Here is a 19,893-nt window from a genome sequence, read left to right on the forward strand (position 1 = left end):
GTAATTTTTCTTTATGGTGGTTAAACGCGTAGGGATTTAAAAAAATATAAATTAGATGACCTCTAATATCAATGTAAGAGGTACGGTTGTTACTTGAATCTAGAGCATGCGTCTGGCTAAAGACGATATTACAACCTTTTCACCATCTCTATGAGAGTGAAAATGTTGCCCCGCTTTTCTTTCCTATTTTAATAAGGGTAACTGAACCGTGCTACGGAGAGCATACTTACTTGTACCGTACCAATTTGAAAATAGATATATTTATTTATTTTCTCATCTTGCTTCTTCACGGATAATACATACTAAGTGGCGCAAGGTGTTTGGGCGATCATTTAAAAGGAATAATTATTTTTTTAAATCGATTTTCTCACGTTGCGATAGCTTACAAACTTTTTTATGCTCATTTTCTTAAAATTATTTCTAATATTTATTGCATTCATCTCATCAGGTACGTAGCCAAATAGTTTCTTCGAGGGTAAGGCGGTGTTTGGGTAGTACGCGGGTTGCCTGTCCCGGTAATTAGGTGTCAATTTGGTTGCATCGGAAAACCAGACATTTCATCAAGTCAGCTATATATTTCTTTTGCATAGTGCTGAAAGCTTAAGTAATCGTTGATTATTGACAGACGTTATGAAATGCTACTATATCGAAAAATGGAGTATCAGAGGATCCCCTGGGCTAGTGGCCAGATGTATCGCCAGTAGTCGCCTCTAAGGAAAACTTTCCGGAGAGGCTGAAACTAATGAAGCCCCCCTCCCCGACTATTAACCTTTATCTTATCACATCAGAGAAAAAGAATTAGATACTTCCAAAGCTTACAAACCTAGAAAGTGCTCTGCTTCGATAGTGAAGATACTGTAACAGATATGCCCATTTATTTATTTTACCATTGAGACAGTTGGTTACCAACATAAACCCGGATCACTAATGTCACACTGTTTATTTACCTGAGGAGCCCATTCTGACTCCTCAGGTAAATAAACCCCTGAGGAGCCCATTACGTACAGTCTGGGTTCGCACAGTGCGACTCTTCAGGTGTGCAAAGCTAGTGGTCCCGAGAAAACTCCTCATGAAAAGTTTTGATGTTGGGACCAAAACAACTTTACCACCATTTCATTCATCGCCTGACGATGCGGCCTGCAATGGACGCGAAAGGTCGCACGACAAAGCGCAACGCGCAGATGCTCCCGAAAGACGTTAACAACGATTTTACCACCAACTTATCTTCCGTTTAAATGATCGCCATTTTGTACCTTGTTAATTAAAAATAAAATATATATTATTTTTATTATATTGGTTTTGAGCTGCGAAAGCCCCTAAGGAAACAAATTTAAGACTGCGTATGACGGCTGCGTAGTATCAGGAGGGAGATACCAAAATTGAAACCACAAGATCGATACTATTACAAGAAATGGAAAAAATATCAAATACTCAAGGATGGGTTATATTTGTTTTTAACTGTGGAAACCCCTAAGGAAATAAATGTAAGAGTGCGCATGACGGCTCCGCAGTAACAGGAGTGAGACGCCCAAATTTTAACACAAGTTCAATATTATTACGAGAAATGGAAAAATAGCTAATTAAATACTTATGAGCTGATTTTATTAAATTCCTAATCGTGCTCCTCCTTCGTGGGTATTAATTTTTTGTGAAAGTAAAGTTTCCATTCGAAATAAACATTCGCTATCGTGGTAGCAGAGAGGAGAAGTGGTGGTAGTCACGGTATTCAGCCAATGAAACCTATCATACTCATCACTCCAACTCGTATTTTGACAGTCGCATTGTACACGCCATTGCCATTTCGTAGTACCATAATTTACCACGACTTTATTATTCCTCATGTCATAAGGAATTATTTTTTAATGATCGAGTAACCACTTTGTATTATATTTATGGATTGTACCAATCAGATTAGCCGAACGGATAGATATGGGAATTCGTTTTTCCCCGGAACCATAAAGGACTAATAAATGCTAGTCCCAACCTCGTTAGAGCCCTTCATTTTTTTGTGAACGGCTAGTGTCCTAACACCTCCTACCACTCGCCTTTTAGGTGGCTTTCGGGGTATTATGTAGATGTAGAAGCATGGGGGTAATAACCTGGTTTTTTGATCGTGTTTCTCCCCAGAGCTCTGTAACTCCGAGGTAGACGTGAATGGAAAGCGCGGAGCGAGTTACACAGTTGGCTGCGTTGCGGTCGCCTCTGAATTCTTCTCCGCTGCAAGTAGGTCGGAGATTGTCTTTCACGGTCCATAATTGGTTTTACACATTGGCTACACATTTTTATGCCTCGTTAGCCCTCATGCGCAAACCATGAAGCATTGTTGACTAAGAATTTTTAATAATCATACATGAGTGGGTTGGAAGGAAAGGGATACCAGTGATTTTTCTTCTCAACAGAGTTAGGTAAAAAGTTAATTGTTAGAATAAATACACAAAAACCTGGTTTCCAAGGGAAACGAGTGAGTCTCTGTTCTGTGCTGGCATCGAGTGGAAAATCAAATGCACTAGTAAACATCTAATTGATCTCGTTTGTTTTCTATACCTAATTTCTGTACCTTACTCTGTGTACAAAAGAGAAACCACTTGTACCCCTTGGCTTCCAACCAACTCGTATATTATTACAGAAAGGTCTTTTTCTGATATTCCGTATATTCTCCGTTAATATTTCTCTTACATTGATAAATTAGGCATCATTTTAAACATTGAATCACCGACTTCTGACGAAAAATACAATCTCAATACCAAATTTCACTATTTACCCATTAATTTGACTTAAAATTTTCGATTTTTCCAAGTCAATTACTCACTCGGGATATATCGACTCCACAAATTTTTTATTCTAAACTCAAAAAAAAGGTTTAAAAACCCTTTAAATTCATAACTAAACCAAAGGAACCTGCGAAATTTTTCCTCGGATTACCTAGTAATTAAGTAAAAGGGGATTGGATTGACGTGGTGGTAGGAATGAATTCCACCTTAAAATATTTATAGCACCCAAGGATAAATTGCTTTACCTTTAGAATGGTCAAACTGATTCTAAAATCTATCGTGAAACCATCTGTATTAAGGTTTTCAAAAATAGTTGAATATTTTTTCCACCCAGTGGAGGATCTTGGTTGTAACCAATAATTAATTTGTGAACAAAATTCTTCAGTATTAGGAATCGGACCTCGGACCTTTGAATTTCTGGATCAATTTGTTAATCACTGCGCTATGATGGCGATACTTCCTAATTTTACTTAGTTTTGTTATAATGAAGCCATTGTATATTTGGAGATCACGTCAACTTATCTTTGTAAGCAAGTCAATCTACGTGCAAACATGTTTTTACTTTTTTGGGATCTACTCGTATATATGTGATTTTTGTATGGGATTGTGACTTCCCACTTTTCTAAACACATATTCTCTGAGAGGATTGTGCGCTTCCTTTTTCAGTTCAGTGTGAAAAGAATACGTTAGTGTTGGTATGTAGCCTCTTTATCTTTGGCCAGGAAGTACAATCTGTGTCAATAGGGTGGTTTCCCATTATTTTTTTATTGACTAAATCGAAAGATTATTACTCCTGGAGTACTTATTTCACGCTCTTAGATTTTCTAATGACGATATCTATTTTTCGCGATTAAACGAAAAGTGAAAATTTTCAAGCGCGCGAAAACGCGACGGCTTAGTATGAATGATGGGAAAAGTCCATGTGACGTATTTCTGGTTCCCGCTGCCGCCCTGTGAGGTGACCTTGAGGCAAAGCTTGAGCGCTGATACGAGGCAGGCTGCTGGCAGGTAGCAGAGTACCCTGCTAGCAGGTAGCGCTTCTCTTAAATAAGGCTTATTAATACCTTATCAAACGAAAGAAATTTTCCGACCATAGGCAGTTTTAATAGGTGATTATTAAGAGATGTTTCCCTGAGCTCTGTGACTCATGCATGCATTGGTAATCTCGGACGATGTAAAACTCCTATCCTCTCGTGTAGAAACTAGGTCCCTGTGACGTCACGTGGAGTGGCATCGCATTGGCGCCAATCTGGCCTTTTTCAAATGAGGATAAAATTGACCATTGCCATACGTCTAAACCGGTATTTCTAAAACCAAATAATTTGTATATTATGAATACACTAATGGTGGATAACAAATCGCAATCAATGCCTTTCGTTTTCTTTGATGAAGGAAACTACCCTATTCCCCTGATTATATCTTGCATTCCATCATACGACCAATCAAACAAATAAACCAGTGCTTAAGTTTTCTCGAAATATGCATTGTTATGCCATCAATAGATTTATAAGGAAGAAATCGTATGAATCATTTTTAATAGACCCTTGTGAGGTGTTAGAGTTGGCGCTGTTGCAAATTTTTCACGTACTGTGGTAATAATTCCACTTGTTCGAGATGAGCCGAAGCTCAGTGCAGTGAATAAAATACGAAAGTTACTATTCATTAAAGTAAGATCATGATTCAGCTATGTCGATAGCGTGTCTTTCCTAGTTCCTTGACCTGAAAATGGATTATATTTTCTGAGCCACGGTATAGGTTATGAGGTTGCGGGTGATTGTTAAACATTCTCGTTACAAATCTAGGCTTCCCTCGGATTGCGAAAGGGTACTAGTGGCACTTTCATAGTCTTTATTAATGAATTAGCTGTTAAGTGGCCTCCATAAATTCAATTTTACTTCTTATCCAATATAATTCATTTGCGAAACCGGTATCACAATATCCTTCCAACATATCGATGAAATTTGGGAATTCAAAATACGTATTTTTGATTCATTTTTTATTACTTCCCCCCCCCCCCCCCCAGAGTCCGTAGTAAATGATGCTAACGGCATCGATTCTGTTATCACCTCTTTTTCTAAATTCAATCTGTAGTTTTTTCATACATCCCAGTGATTGGTGAAACCTACCCCTCTCGATCTGATAATTTCAAAACAACCTTCCAATTTTGTTCACTTTGATTTATAAAGTTGAGTTATAAAGTTTGAGTTATAAAAATGTGTTACTGCAAGACAAAATTATCAAATATAGTAATAACCTGAAAATAATTTGGAGTAGAAGATCACTTCCAAAGAAGAGATGGAAATACTCGCGGAACAATATAACCAGGAGTTTGAAATGAAATGAATGTGTGGGAAATGTAATCGATACAGAGAGTATAAGAGTTCGTGACGAAGTTAAAGAAGTGGTGTTCGTAATCAATCTCTTCATAAAATCATAGATGTATAGATTATCTAGGCCAGACCTTAATATTAGCCTGTGAATTGTGGTAACCAAACTAAGTTACAATCACTTACTTCAGCTTGTTGTCTTCCGATAACTTGTTGTCCACTTACATGTCTTGTTGTTGAAGCACAAATATTCTCTAATACGAGTCTACTGAAATAAGGAGAGATTTTATGGATCTAATCAATACATAATACCTTGTTGCATCGCGTACGTTTAGAAAGTGCTAATTTATTCGCCAAAAAATGTTTGATCGTGGAAATAGGCTTCAGGTCGTGATAGGTTTGGTAATGGGGTCGCTTACTTGACTCGAAATCGCTATTTTCCACTGTTCACTATTAAAGTATTCGATAGGTTAGGATAGTCCTACATGAAGTATTTTGCGAATCACCACGCTTTCCCCCATCCAAAAATTGAACTTCCCTGTTCCATTCTCATTAATACCTATTCCTTTTCATTCTACTAATAAGTCCTTTTCACTTCTCCCTTGTCCACTTACCTAAAGTTCTCCTCTCTAACACGGCTTTTAATAACCCCCCTATGCTAAGTATTCCCTCAAAATTCTCAGTTTTTTCCGTATTTCCTCCAGAAATCATGTGTTTGTTTGGCGACAAAAAAATCTATCCTCTGCCACTCAGGGGCGCAGCTAGGAATTAAGGCCACACCTTCAGAAAAATTTCAAGATAAATGGGTCTAAATGGTGAGTTTTAAGGCTTTCGGAGGGATATTTCATCAATATTTACACTATTCTGTAAGAAATATTAATCCAATTAAGTAAAATGGATTAAATTTTAAAAAGTGCTGAGCTCTGGGGGGGTTTTATCCCCCTAACCCCCCCTCGCTGCACCACTGCTGCCACTCACTTTTCAATTAAATATTAGAACTCCTTTTTTAAAGAACTACTTTTTTAAAGTTAAAAGGATTAGTTGGATGATCCAAAATGAGATTCAAATCACATATGAATCACGCTTTGCTGAACAACAACCTAGGCTAACATAACTCTTCCTTGACTGTGCCTAGAAAACTTACGCGAACAACTCTGTGTGGTATCTCAGGTACCCCAATTATAATAGGGTGGTTTCCTATTATTTTTTTATTGCCTAAATTGAAAGATTATTACCCCTGGTGTACGCAATTCACGCTGTTAGATTTTTTAAATGACGATATCTATTTTTCGCGATCAAACGACAAGTGAAAAAATTCAAGCGCGCGAAAACGCGACAGCTAAGTAGGAATGCTGGGAAAAACCCGTGTGACGTATTTCTGGTTCCAGCTGTCGCCGTGTGAGGAGACCTTGGGGCGAGGCTTTGAGAGCTGATACGACGCACGCTGCTAGCAGGTAGCGCTTGGCTTGAATAAGGATTATTATTACCCTATCAAACGAAGGAAACTTTCCGACCATTGGCAATTTTAATGGGTGATTATTAAGAGATGTTTCCCTGAGGTCTGTGCCTCATGCATGCATTGGTAACGTCAGATGATGTAAAACTCCTATCTACTCGTATAGAAACTAGGTCCCTGTGACGTCACGTGAAGTGGAATCGCATCGGCGCCTATCTGGCCTTTTTCAAATGAGGTTAAAATTGACCATTAACATTCGTCTAAACTGGGATTTCTAAAACCAAATAATTTTTATATTATGAATGCACTAATGGTGGGTAACGAATCGCAATCAACGCCTTTCGTTTTCTTTGATGAAGGAAACTATCCTATTCATAAATTGTGCGTTGCATTTTAGTTTTTCGTGTAATTCAACACAATTGCTCTTTTTTCAACGATAAAATATCTTGTTTTGTATAATTTTTAAATACACTGTAGGCTACATTTAGGTGTTTACCTTGATTTTGTGCGAAATGGCAGGAATCTTTCATATTTTGCTATTGTTACTGTACATTGACTGACATGTTATGAAGAAACAAGCAAAAAAGGTGCCATCATGTGGAATATTGGCGTTATTGAATTACAATGTAATAAAATTAATTGCATTCAACTTTTATCATTGCACTCATGCAACAAACAAGTTTTTGTCTTCCCGCCAACAGCTGTGCGGGTTACGCGGTTAACTCGGTTACCCCACCAATAAAAATTTTAGTTTTCAAAAACAATTTATATGCTTAAAAAAATCATTTGTCGCCCAAATAAAGACGAAGTGGTTCAGTTCAAATGCAAAAAATTTAAAGGAACAAAATATAAAAATATTATATGACATTAACATAATTTGGGGTAACCGAGTTACCCAGTACAGTCACTGATGGGTTTAGGAGGTGGGAACAAAACTGCGCAATTCAAAACAAATACTAGTTTTACATGTAATAAAACATTTTTACCATCATAGACCACATCCATCAAAGTTAAAATGCAAACTAAGGACGAAGAGTATGTGGCTAATTCAATCCTAATACTTTAAATTAAAAAAAAATGCCAACTATTTCAGCCAATCGTAGCTTACATTCGCCAACCTCAACTAGCGATGTACTTGATATTTCGCAGGCGAAATAAATCGCACGAGAGTAATGAATGTGAGAAATATTTGATGTTGTGATTCCGTCCTTCAGTCTTTGAGCGACTTACCGATCTTCGCTAATGGGACCATGTGGAGTGCTTTCCAGCAGATCTGATCCATCTGACGGGTTGAATGCCTGCGGCAGTGTATCGAGGAAAAAGGAAAGTGCAGAAGCCGTGATTCTCTCGACGCTTCCTCAAATTCACGAATGATATATCCTCTACCAATCTAGTAACGTTGCCCAGCGCTACCTGATGCCTACGGCGAAAACAATTTTCGGAGGTTATTTTGCTAGTGGTCGATTTCAAATCGAAAAATAGATGTATTCGATGAAGGCTAGCATTTCGAAATTTTGAGTAGCAATGGAAAAATATATCGCTAGCATAATACAGAACAATGGTATCCAGGCTTTCCATTCGATTTTGGCGTGGTTGCCTATTTTTGCAGACTCTGTGATCGTTGATAAGGTTACGGAATATGTATAGAAATCCACAGACGGACTAAGAATGAGGAAAGTCACCCCAAATTCTTTCCAAAGGTTACCACCAGGGATGGCAAGTGAAACGAAATGAAAATGTTTCGCTTCGACCCGGAGCGAAACGAAAATACGAGGCCTGTGATTAGTTTCGTTCCGCAGGGTTAGAAATATTATACACACATCAACTAACTCTAACTATGGAAAAATGGAGTATCAGAGGATAGACGCCCCTGGGCTGGTGGTCCCCTCAGCGGATGCATGGCGTGTAGTCGTTACGAGGGAAAAAATCTCGGGGGGGGGGGGGCTTTGATGAAGTCCCCTTTACTTTTTATGATGTTTCTTGGAGTTTAGGTCTAATGAAACCATGTTATAGCCAACGTTTCGATTTATGTAAAATCATCCTCAGGGCTCTTAACTTTGTACATATTTATTGATCAATAAATAAACAACATCAATAAATATGTACAAAGTTAAGAGCCCTGAGGATGATTTTACATAAATCGAAACGTTGGCTATAACTTGGTTTCATTTGACCTAAACTCCAAGAAACATCATAAAAAGTTAATTGAACAAGGTCAAGAATAGAAGAGGAAAAGTAGTAATATACTAATTGTCCCCTTTACTATGTGCTTGTCTTGAAGGAGTGCGAGGCATTGAAAGCGCATCGATATGTCGTTCCGATCCAATTAGCGTAGTGGCGTGGGCGCCACGCTTAGGAGAAAGGAGACCACTGCGCGAAGGAATGCATGGAGTCAAATGCGCCGCTGAAGAGGTCACCAGTGCAGCGAGGAGTGGGTGAATGGACGCGATGTACTCCAAGTCGATATTCAATGTATCTCACTTGTAAATAATCAGAAATGATTCACGAAACCCACTATAACTCCGAGAAGCCTGTTGCTGCATCGTTGATGCAAAAGAATATCAAAGCGTACGGAATCAGAACTTCGTAATATGATGTAATTAAATTAGTACGAAGTTACAGGCAGTAACTATGACATTGCCTGTATCTTCATTCTTATTTGATTTAATGTGTCACGTGTGGGCAGTTGCTATGCATGAAATACTTTCAAAATATCATGTCAAAAGATTATATCACTATTTCCTCGTATCAGCACGTAACTTCGTTTTAATTCTAATATCTTCAGAGGGCATAATAACGAATGGCAACTGCCTAAATAGTTATTTGAAATATATTATTTATAGCAGTGGCGTAACTATGGGGGGAATGAGGGATTTCCCCCCCCCCCCCCAAAGACTCAGAGAAATCAAAAAAAATATTTAAAAATGTTGCCTGGATTTGATATTTATAACTGCATCTGCTTAAAGTTGAATTTCATGTGCCAAAATAATGTAAAATGAATATTCAGGCAAGTTATTTTTCAAAACTTTTCCTGAACTCCCCGTTTCCTGGGGGGTATCCCCCACTAACCCCTCTCATCCCTCCCCAAAGCATATTCCTAGTTACGCTACTGATTTATAGAGATCAGGAAATATTGGTGACTTTAAGATCTCGTAGAAAAATATAGACAAAATATAGAAAATTTAAAAAATCTTGAAGAACAACATTCCAGTGCAATTTTTACGCACTGATTTTTTTTGGGGGGCTATTATTATTTTAGCCGTTGTCATAATATTCCCATAAAAATGAAGCTATCAAGCTATTGTATAGTATTTTAAGTTGTATGGTGTAAAATGATAATCTTCATTGCATCGGCGGCAAACTATATGATTGTCAGCCTTTCTAAATCTTTTAAATAACACCTGATGGTGACTTAAATTTTCATCCAAATAAGGAACCTATTTTGAGGGGCATAGCGGCACGGTGGCCTGGGAGTATTTTTAGCGGCGTGCGAAGCCCGCCGGAATACACGCCAATGTCCTCTACGGCCATTTAAAATCAGCAAATTTAAAGGCAATCAATGTAAAAATAAAAGTAAATATTCACGTAAATAACCAGAATCAATTCTATATAAACAAGAAAAAATCATTCCATGTTGAGAATAAGAATATAAATAAAGAGTGTGCTAATTGGTCACTGATGATTAAAAGTTGAGTTCCATTGATTCAGAAGTGGAGCTAAAAGATATAATTTCGAGTATGCAGTATATAGCTGGGAGGTTCATGATCTTATTTGCATCAGATCGGCGTTGACTAGTTTCAGGTAATAGCGGGGCAGTGTGTTTAATTACATATATACCTACATCTTTAATTAAATTAAAAGTGTACCTATATTGTTCCGGCATTCTGATAATTAATTACAATTTACTTACCAGTATTATATGATTCGCAAATAGTATTCCCACTATGCTTTGGATCGTAGGTGAGACACTGAGGTACATAGGCAGGGGAAAGGGGCTTTTGGGGCTTCAGCCCCGAGAAATTTCTCCCCTTATAGCAACCGCCCATCAATTCAAACAATCCCTGATAATAAACAATTCCCTTGAAGAAGTGACTAGCAGTCGGTCACGAAACGTCGGGGCAAAATCCGGTATATCACGCGCCATACACCCGTGTGTCACTATTTAATCATCATTAGCCGTGAAAGCTTTAATTAGGAAAAAGGGACCATAATACCTGCGATATTTTAGCTATAGGATAGCTTGAATAGGACTAGATAAAAAAGGCTCTACATCAGAAGTTTAATGGTGCAGGAACGCCATTCCGGCGCTGGTTAACAAAAGACATAATAATCAAATAACACTTTTATCAATTTTTTTGCCTCAAAACTTCTAATATTTACATTCGTTGCGAAACCAAAAAAAAAATTAAATGATAACTTGTTATATAAAACACAGAGTAATATGTCACTTCAAAAAAAAAAGTTAAGAAAAGTGCGTTCCGGCACTGCCAATTTTGCCATGCTCTTCATGTATATTTTATGGTTAATTATATTAGTTAATATTACATTTTCATTTCGATTACAAATCGTTTGCTCGAAAATTTCGATCGACATTTTTCCATCACAATGGTGGTGGCTTAGCACACGTAGATGAAAGTCATCTTCTTACCCCGCCTGCTAGCGCAAGGCAAGCCGTTTACACTCCCATCCACTATATTCCCTGAGATCGACTCAATAAGGATTTCGCTGGGCTGTAATCATGTGTTGCGAAACATCTCATTTCCCTTGTTTTCACATTTCCGTTCCCACTTTCGGATTTCACGCGTCGACTACACAAGAAAGCTTCTTCTTTTCCCAAGCGCACTTACTTTCATGAATATTGCATCAATTTTGTGATTCAACACTGTGAGCCGTGAGGTAGCCCGGAATTTCCTTCAGGGGGGTTCCAAAACCAGGGGGGAAATTAAAAAAAAGCAGGGTACTAAGTAGAGGGTTTTTATCTAATTTTAACACTTTTCATAATCGAAAAAACTTCATTTGTAAAAGAAATCCTTTTTAAATTCATGGTTTTTCAATATTTTTTTAATGAAGGAAAGTAATTGTGTTTCTATATTTCGGGGAGAGAGGGTCTCCGACACCCTGGACCTCCTCCCTCGCTACGTCACTGACTGTGAGGTAGGGATATGTCTTGTATCTCTTGTTTCACTCCATTCGTCAAACTTGACTTAAAAATACTAATTTTGTCAAAAATAAAGCACAACTGCGGAGTTTTGGCCACTAACTAGCCTTGCTGGGTACACATAAGGATAAACCAAAAGTCGCGTTTATAATTTACCTCTTCATTTATTTGTATTAAAATATCAAAATTACGCTTCGTGAAAAGCATTTCAGGTAAAAGTTCTCAACAATGTGGAAACAGAAAGGATACAATTCATCTGATGCTAAATGTGGAGCATGTTTCTCTATACATATAAGTGAGTCTTGGATGCTAACAGCAGCAGAGAAGTCACGAGTGGATGCATTCGAAATGTGGTGCTACCGAAGAATGATGAAGAAAAATTGATCGACCGATTGAGTAATAAAAGACTGCTGAGAACCAGTTGAAAACAATCGTAGGACAGGTGGTAGGGAGGAGGGGCAAGGGACGGCCCCGAATGAGTTGCGTAATACAGGTTATAAAGGATGTCAAAGAGAATGGAGAACTGCATCAAACTAATCTTAGGATTGTTGACTAATGATGATGACTAAGCCTTATCGAGTATTTAAAAATTATCTTGCAAACATTTTCACCGACAGAAGCTGAACTGTCGTACATTCATAAATTGTCTAATCTAGCACTTTTATAGCAAAGGTTTTTTTTTCTTTGTATTACCTTTCTAGTAAGGCACCATTACCTCGTGAGCTATTGACCTCGACGTGAGTGGGGCGTTCCAGTCATTGCGCTGAAAATGAGTTCTCAGGCCTTGGAGGTATGAAAGCATTGGTTTTGAGGAGCTGGAATGAGGTGAGATAAGTACCTATAGAAAATGCTGCACGATTGCTCACGTTGCACTAACATGAAAATGTCATCGAATGTTGTGAAATTTTTAGTATTTTTAAACATTTTATCCTGATTAAATTTTTGAATCCATAGCTATTTCAGTTAAACTCAATGCGAATTATATATTTTAACTCTCTTTTGCTTTGCCCCCAGACTTCTCCGTAGGCATTTTCCGGTCATTCTGCCTGTTCTTACAATTTTTTTCTGCCCTTTGTTCCTTGAGGACAATTTTTCTCGATGATATCTAAGCTACTTGAATCCTAGGTATACCAAACAGATCTTAGCATCCAAACTTTCTGACTCTTATAAGGTCTAATGGACTTTACAAGATTCACCGCGATGTTCAAATTCCTCATTACTATCAATTATTTGACCCCCAAATGCTCTAAAAAAATCAGAGGCATTGAGGCAGAGTGCAATAATGTAATAGATAGGAAATTTAGCACTTCGACAGTTTTTCATAGGGTTTCTGACGTATTTAAAGGGGGTCGATTCTAAGACTTTTTGTCGTATCTCGTGTCGTTCACCCCAAACGTTCGTGGGAACGAGTGAGTCAGTGAGTGATCCGATGTTGGTTTTGTAGTACATATATAAATTAGACACATTTTTCCTAGAGTCCTTCAAACCCTAATGAAAAAATTGATTGTTTGAGGCGTAACTTGGTGAAAGCGATTCATAATTAAATTAAAAAAGAAGAACTTTGTGCTTTCACATTAATATTTATTCACGACCATGGTTTCAACGTTAGACGTCATCAAACCAATCCGTTCAACCTAATTACCTTCCTCCCTACCCCTCCTAACCTGGTATAAAAGGATGTGATGGACCTCTGTAGAGTTCGCCTGATTATGACGTCTAACGTTGAAACCATGGTCGTGAATAAATATTAATGTGAAAGCACAAAGCTCTTCTTTTTTAACCTAATGAAAAAGTTAAGCTTCGCACTCCGTTTTCCGAGATCTTGGTCACTAAAATGTTCAGGATCTATTGATCGACAGGTGAGTCACAAGAATAAACAATAGTACCTGTGGAAAAAGGAGATGCATGGTCTATACTAAAGTACTATTTTCACGATTCCGTGTTTCCAAGAAAAATTATATCGCTGAAGCGTAGGCTTTAGCGGTGCGTTGTCAATACAAGCTCTATTTTTTGAGTGTCACTGGTTCCACAAAATTGTGACACTGCAAAACCCGAAAAATGCTATCTACATTAATAAAATATGATTTATTTTATCAATCACATAACTTTATACTTGGCATAACTATAAAGGCTCAGGCATACTATTATTATGGAGGATAATTCGTTTGAGTCTAATACATACCAATAAAATACCAGATTAAAACCATTCGTTTAACACTTCTGACGTCTAGCTATAAATAATTTTATCCGATAATTGAAAATGAATTAAAATAGATACCTCAATTTTAATCAAAACGTGTAATAATTTGAAATATTCATCAGATAATTAAAATTTAGGTTTTCAAATGCATAACCTTAAAAATATTAAGTTTCTTATTTTTCTTTCCATAGGTTTCTCTCCCCGTTCGTGAGTTCCACAGAACTTCGCGCAGCTAATTTTAGCTCTCCACCACTGCAGCGGCTTGAAAGTGAGGTTAGGAATACAGGCTAATTTTCTTCGGTGTTTTCAACCAAATGAATGTGGAGTGGAAATTGTAGGCTGCTTAGGAGATGTGATGACACTTCAAATATAATAAAAACATTTGCGATAAATTTAGTCGTTTAGAGGAGTTTAAATGTGATTTGTCTTGGAAAATGCTAATAAATTTGCTGGCACCAGCCTTTCGTGAATAGTTATATAGTTACTCTTTGCGGTGGTTATTGGGTAATCTTATCGTAATTAAGCTTTTTAGCTTTGCGATAGATGTTCTAATTTTATTTTGCTATATTTAATGACTTATCTTTCTTGCCACCGTCTAAAATTTCCAAAGAGAAGTGTTTCGAAAATACTGACGCTTTTCTATATTTATAGAATTTTATATGTCTATATTATATATATTTTTGTTATCTTTTATATATATTTATACTTTTGATAGAGATTCTCAAATTTGCTTACTGTGCAATTTATTATTTCCTATCTGTAATGGTGAAAAATATGCAGACTCTAGTATTTCGTTCAATGTGGAGCTTTTTCGTGGATATTTATTTTTTATATGCATATATGTATTAGTGTCAATTGTTGCAGGAGAAATTAAAGTTTTAGCTTGGGTTTTAATCCAAGTATATGTTTACTGATCATTTTGGGTCGATCAACTCAATAAATGAGTACATATATATAGAGGTCGATGCTGCAAAATCTCATTCATTTATGATGGAACTTCCCACCTCTTCATACCCGAAACAAACAGATTTATCCTAAATGTTATTTTGATAACGATTCTTAAGGAAAAATAGTACAAAATCATATTTTTCAATGTGACATGCGCCTACTAGCTTTTATTAACATTTTTTGTACGCTTTAACAAGCACCATGCTAAAAATCTGTATAAAAATACGTATTTTCAAGTGCAATTAACAGAAAAATGTCACAAAAATCCCATTTTTGTGGCTTGTAGTGAAGAAGAGCATTTTTGGAAATTTTAGTGGAAATACATATAAATTGCTTCCTAGATCAACCTCCGAAGGGAACGATAAATAGAATAATTTCATTGCATGTTAAATAAAGATATCGTACCGCACATTAATTTTAGTTAACAGTTCACAACACATGTTTCGATTGTCTTGGAATCTTCATCAGATACTTATTATTTTTATTTATCATTCGATATGCTGGTCCACGATATTTTTTCGGATAAATTTTACTTTTTTCTCCCTGGGGAATATCTATCCTGACTCTAGGATTCATATCAACGTCTTATTTCCATCCTTTCGCAGTGTAGAATTGAGGGACCAGACCTCTCACGAACTTCCAAACATCGGGATAGATACTTAGATGAGAGTGCAAAGAGATTTTTGTTGGAAGATTTTTGCAGCTTCTTTTATCTATCTCTTAAGTTCCTATCGTGAAATACTACGCTGAAAACGTTTTCCATAGAGTTTTTATTATTACTGTATTCCTCTGCTCCCGCATTAGCAGTAAAATACGTTTATTTGCTGACGACGCTGTCATCTATCGCGAAATTAGTGATCACTCTGACTATGAAATTCTATCATCGGACTTAAACAACGTTCATTTGTGGAGCCAAGAGTGGGGACTCGAACTTAATCCGAGCAAATGCATGGTGGTACATTTCTTGCGGAATTCGCCCAACTCTAACCATGTTTATGCAGTGGATGGTATTAACATAAAGGCAACAGACGAAGTGAAGTACCTGGGAGTTACGATAACCTCGAACCTCACGTGGGGAACACATATAAAGAATATTTGCGGCATAGCCGTGAAGAAATTAGGATTCGTCAAGCGTATTGTGGGAAGATTTTCGGATGAGAAAGGAAAAGAAAGATGCTATTTCGCTCTCGTCCAACCGCACCTTGAATATGCAGCGAGCGTATGGGATCCGGTGCAGAAAGACTTAATCCGCGAACTGAATGAAATACAAAGGAAGGCTGCGCGTTTCGTCAAAAACTGCTACGGGCGTACAGACAGTGTTACCCAGATGTGAAGCGAATTAGGCTGGGAGCCGTTGGTGACTCGGAGGCTGCGCGCTAGGCTTAGATTGCTTGAACAATTGAGAATGGATATCTTTAAGAGCGACACAGAGAAGATAATATTAGAGCCATACTATATTTCCAGGTCCGATAGAAGCTATAAATTAAGAGAGATGTTTTGCCGAACGGATAGATATGGGAATTCGTTTTTCCCCCGATGTATATGAATTTCCACTAAAATGAAAAAAATAATACTACTATGATTGCACTTCATCGACTATAGGCCACTAAAATGGGGTTTGTGTGTAAAATGGCGATTTTTTTTTAATTTCACTCGAAAAAAAAACGCATTTTTTTACAGGTTCAAGATATTTAAAGGAGATTTATTCAAAAAGTGCTGCTGTTTGCAGGCCGAAATGTGAATGGCGTAAATAAGCTGTTCGATGGTACTCAATGCAAGGCCACGGCAGGGCATAGGCCGATCGCCGGCTGTTGTTCTGCCTCCCCGCCGCGCCGGTCTTCCACAGTCGTGTAACGCGACCTATTTTCTTACTCGTCCAACACTAGTGCTTTCTCGTATAGCGCGCTTCACGAGAGATTTTCTCCCTTTCACTTTCTCGTGGCCACCGGTCCGTAGAGGATTATGGGAGTGGGGAGTCTGCAAATATTTATTTTTTCTCAGCGGTTTATTGGAAACGCTCGTAAGCATGGTTTGAAATGTAAATCTCAGAAGATTTCTCGCATATACTTGTCCGTAGGAGATATTTTTCTCCTCGAACGTTCGGTTTCTATTTCTTGTTCTTCTACCGTATGGTACTTGTAATTTTGAGCACATACTTCATCCTCTGTTTCGGATATGCTCGTATAAGTACACTAATTGTTTAACAACTGGATGAACCTCTCACGAACTATTGAGTTATATAAATTAATGTTTTAGCAATTTTAGAGTGTTTTTAAATTTTAGATAGCATTTTTCTTCCCCGTTTGACACCGTCTCTGATTGTCGTTGTTTAACTAAACTTAATACCTTTTTAATGATTGCCTTTCATGAAAGGAATGAATATAAGGATCTATTCTAGTCCATTATTCTCCGATGAATGCTTGCCACGTGATCTGAATGAGATATAATGACATAAGGCTATTAGTAAATCGATTTAAATTCGTGCTCTTGGTAGCTCTAAATAATGAGCCCGGCAATAATAAATGTCAATTCGTCCTAGCAATTAAATCGAAGGGGTTCCTTTCAAGCGAGGTGGTTCCTTTCCTGAATAAATGACCTGTGGCTTGGTCCGGGGGAGCTCTACTCTCACCTATTCATACTTATTTATGATTTAAAGGACTAAATAAGTGAGCGAGTGGAATTATTGAATTTTATAACCCAATAATTATTGCTTAAGATTTATATTTGCTCCATCGTATTCATCGCACATCATTTTCATCCCATCCTAGGCAACTTTTGATTTATTTAGCGGACTTCTTCTAAGGCTCTCACTGACCACCAGTTGGAAGCCACTGCATCATAGAAATACTCGAAATTGCAAATTTTTAATCGTCAGATCTCCAATCAGCAAACTTCTAGGACAAATTACATTTTTTGTGTATCCTCAAAGCTTCCATACCCATCACTTTTATTTTTCAATTAGGATAAATTTGCCACTCCAATTAATTAATGCAGATTTTCAGAACCAATCTGCGTTCAGTCGTATTCGTCGCAAATTTGGTTGAAGCAATTGAAAATAATTGAGTCAACAGCTCTAGATGCCCCAATAAAAGTATAAAATAACTTGCTTAAAGAGTTCTCGGGATAGCCTCCGGATCAGGAACTGCATTACTGCCGACGTTTCGATGTCCAACTCGGCCATCGTCCTCAGGGCTGTGAGTCTCTTAGTGTAGGACATTGAAACTTCGGCATTAACGCAGTTCCTGACCCGGTGGCTATCCCGAGAACTCTTCACGCAGTCTATTTGCCGGGAAAGCGATAAATATTTCCTCACCAACAAAATATCTTGTTCATCTCAAATTTATACCGAGAGTATTTGTGCTGTTTTAGAAAAAATGCTTCAATTGCCTATTACAAAATCAAAAAAGACCAATTAATTCCCTCATCACTCTTCAAAAATGATTTTTGTTTATTAGGAGTTTCTATCCCCGCAAATATAGTCAGTCACTTTCGTTACAAAAGAGCTATCTCAAACGGTTACTAGAAGAATTCGTAGACTTAATTCGTAGAATTAAACTTATATGAGGCAATAAAAATCCACATCCCTGCTTAGTGGACTTTAACTCTATTAGAATTCATCTGCATCTACATAATAGCCTACGTGCCGCATTTTTTGGTGTGTGTCACGAGGTGTTATTACGACAGCTGTTGATCTGTCAGAGATTGCCTTAAAAATATTTACGCGTTCTTAGAGAGTTTACTGTCCGATTCCGACCTAGCATTTATTATAGTCCTTTATTGTTCGGAGGGATAAGGAATTCCGTGAGGCTAAGCATTTCTATAGATGTCAATCAACCCCTGGACCGGGTGGGAGTCCTGAGAAATCTTTCTTCTATCAGATCATCGGGAAAGCCTATGATTCTTCAAAACATTTCTCTTATATTATCCTTTAAATCTGACGCCTGGAAGTATAGTGCAGTTCTAAGATGTCACTGTGAAAGATTTCTTTTTAAATATCTCTATGAGATACGGGGGAGACAGAAGGTATGGATGGAGCGAGTACTTAGTGGGGAGGGGATGTTGAAAACAGTGTTATAGGGTAGAATGTTGGGTAAACGAGAGAGAGGAAGAAAAATAAAAGGGTTTTTAGACAGAATGAGGGGAGTAGGATTTATTGTGAGTTAAAAAGGGAAGTGCTTGATGGAAAGGCTCCCAGAATTCTTCTTAAGTACTCCATGGAAACCTACCTTAATCGGTAGAATACTTTAATAATAAGCAGTCTAACCCTCGCACATGGCTTCATTTGATAAAGCTATTGGTTTACTTACTCATCCTTTCCTCTTGAGGCGGCATGGTCTTTGTGCTCCGGACTCCAAATCCACAAACTGAGACACAATCACTCACACTAAACAAAAGAAGCTTGAGTCCCTTGAGGAGTTTTCCAAGCTGAACTTCAAATCGAGGGTCGCGTAAACACGTATTCCACTGTCACCTGATTGTCCGAGACATCACCTTCCCACTTCGGCGATGTGTGAACTTATTTTCGGAAGAAAATTAGCGTTCAATCGAATCAGTCGCGAACTAGGCTTACGCCGGAAAAAGTGTAAATGCACTGACGAAACAAGTACCGGCGTTTGATAACTATAAATTTTCTTCTCAAGAGTCCCTTTGATCTGCTTCCATTCACGGTTCTGCGAACTCAGAAACAGCGTCCTTCTGCCTGTATCCTCAAAGGGTCTCCATAGACCTTTTTTGAGGAGTAAAAAGTCGTGTTTTTTTGTGAGGGAAGTCCGTGGGGCCAAACCCGACAAGGTAGGCGCCCTTTCACTTCCCAGTCTAGTGAGGGAATGGTCTTTGCTTTCTCCGCGGCGCCTTCCTACAGGTGTTGCAGGGGTATCCCCCCCTACCTTCCCCTCCCTGGTGTTCCCCCTCCATTTTTTCAGACCGCGATCTTCCTACCTCTCGTCTTCCGTTGTCCACACCTCTTTATGAGATGAGGGTAACCGTACGGGAAGGGTCACCGTACTTTTTTTCAACGTACAACCTCACTTTTT

At 37.9% G+C, this 19,893-nt stretch overlaps 1 protein-coding gene across 1 annotated transcript in view; it reads right to left on the reverse strand.

The window, feature by feature from the left end:
* LOC124167727 overlaps positions 1 to 19,667 on the reverse strand; it is a 46,140-nt gene extending 26,473 nt beyond the window's left edge. Inside the window, exon 1 of the mRNA XM_046545737.1 lies at positions 19,168 to 19,667. Within this exon, the coding sequence (XP_046401693.1) occupies positions 19,168 to 19,192 (25 nt within the window). The 5' untranslated portion in view covers positions 19,193 to 19,667. The remainder of the gene's footprint in view (positions 1 to 19,167) is intronic.
* Positions 19,668 to 19,893: the final 226 nt, after the last annotated feature.

This window comes from Ischnura elegans, chromosome 11, assembly GCF_921293095.1.
Source record: "Ischnura elegans chromosome 11, ioIscEleg1.1, whole genome shotgun sequence".
Lineage (NCBI taxonomy): Eukaryota > Metazoa > Arthropoda > Insecta > Odonata > Coenagrionidae > Ischnura > Ischnura elegans.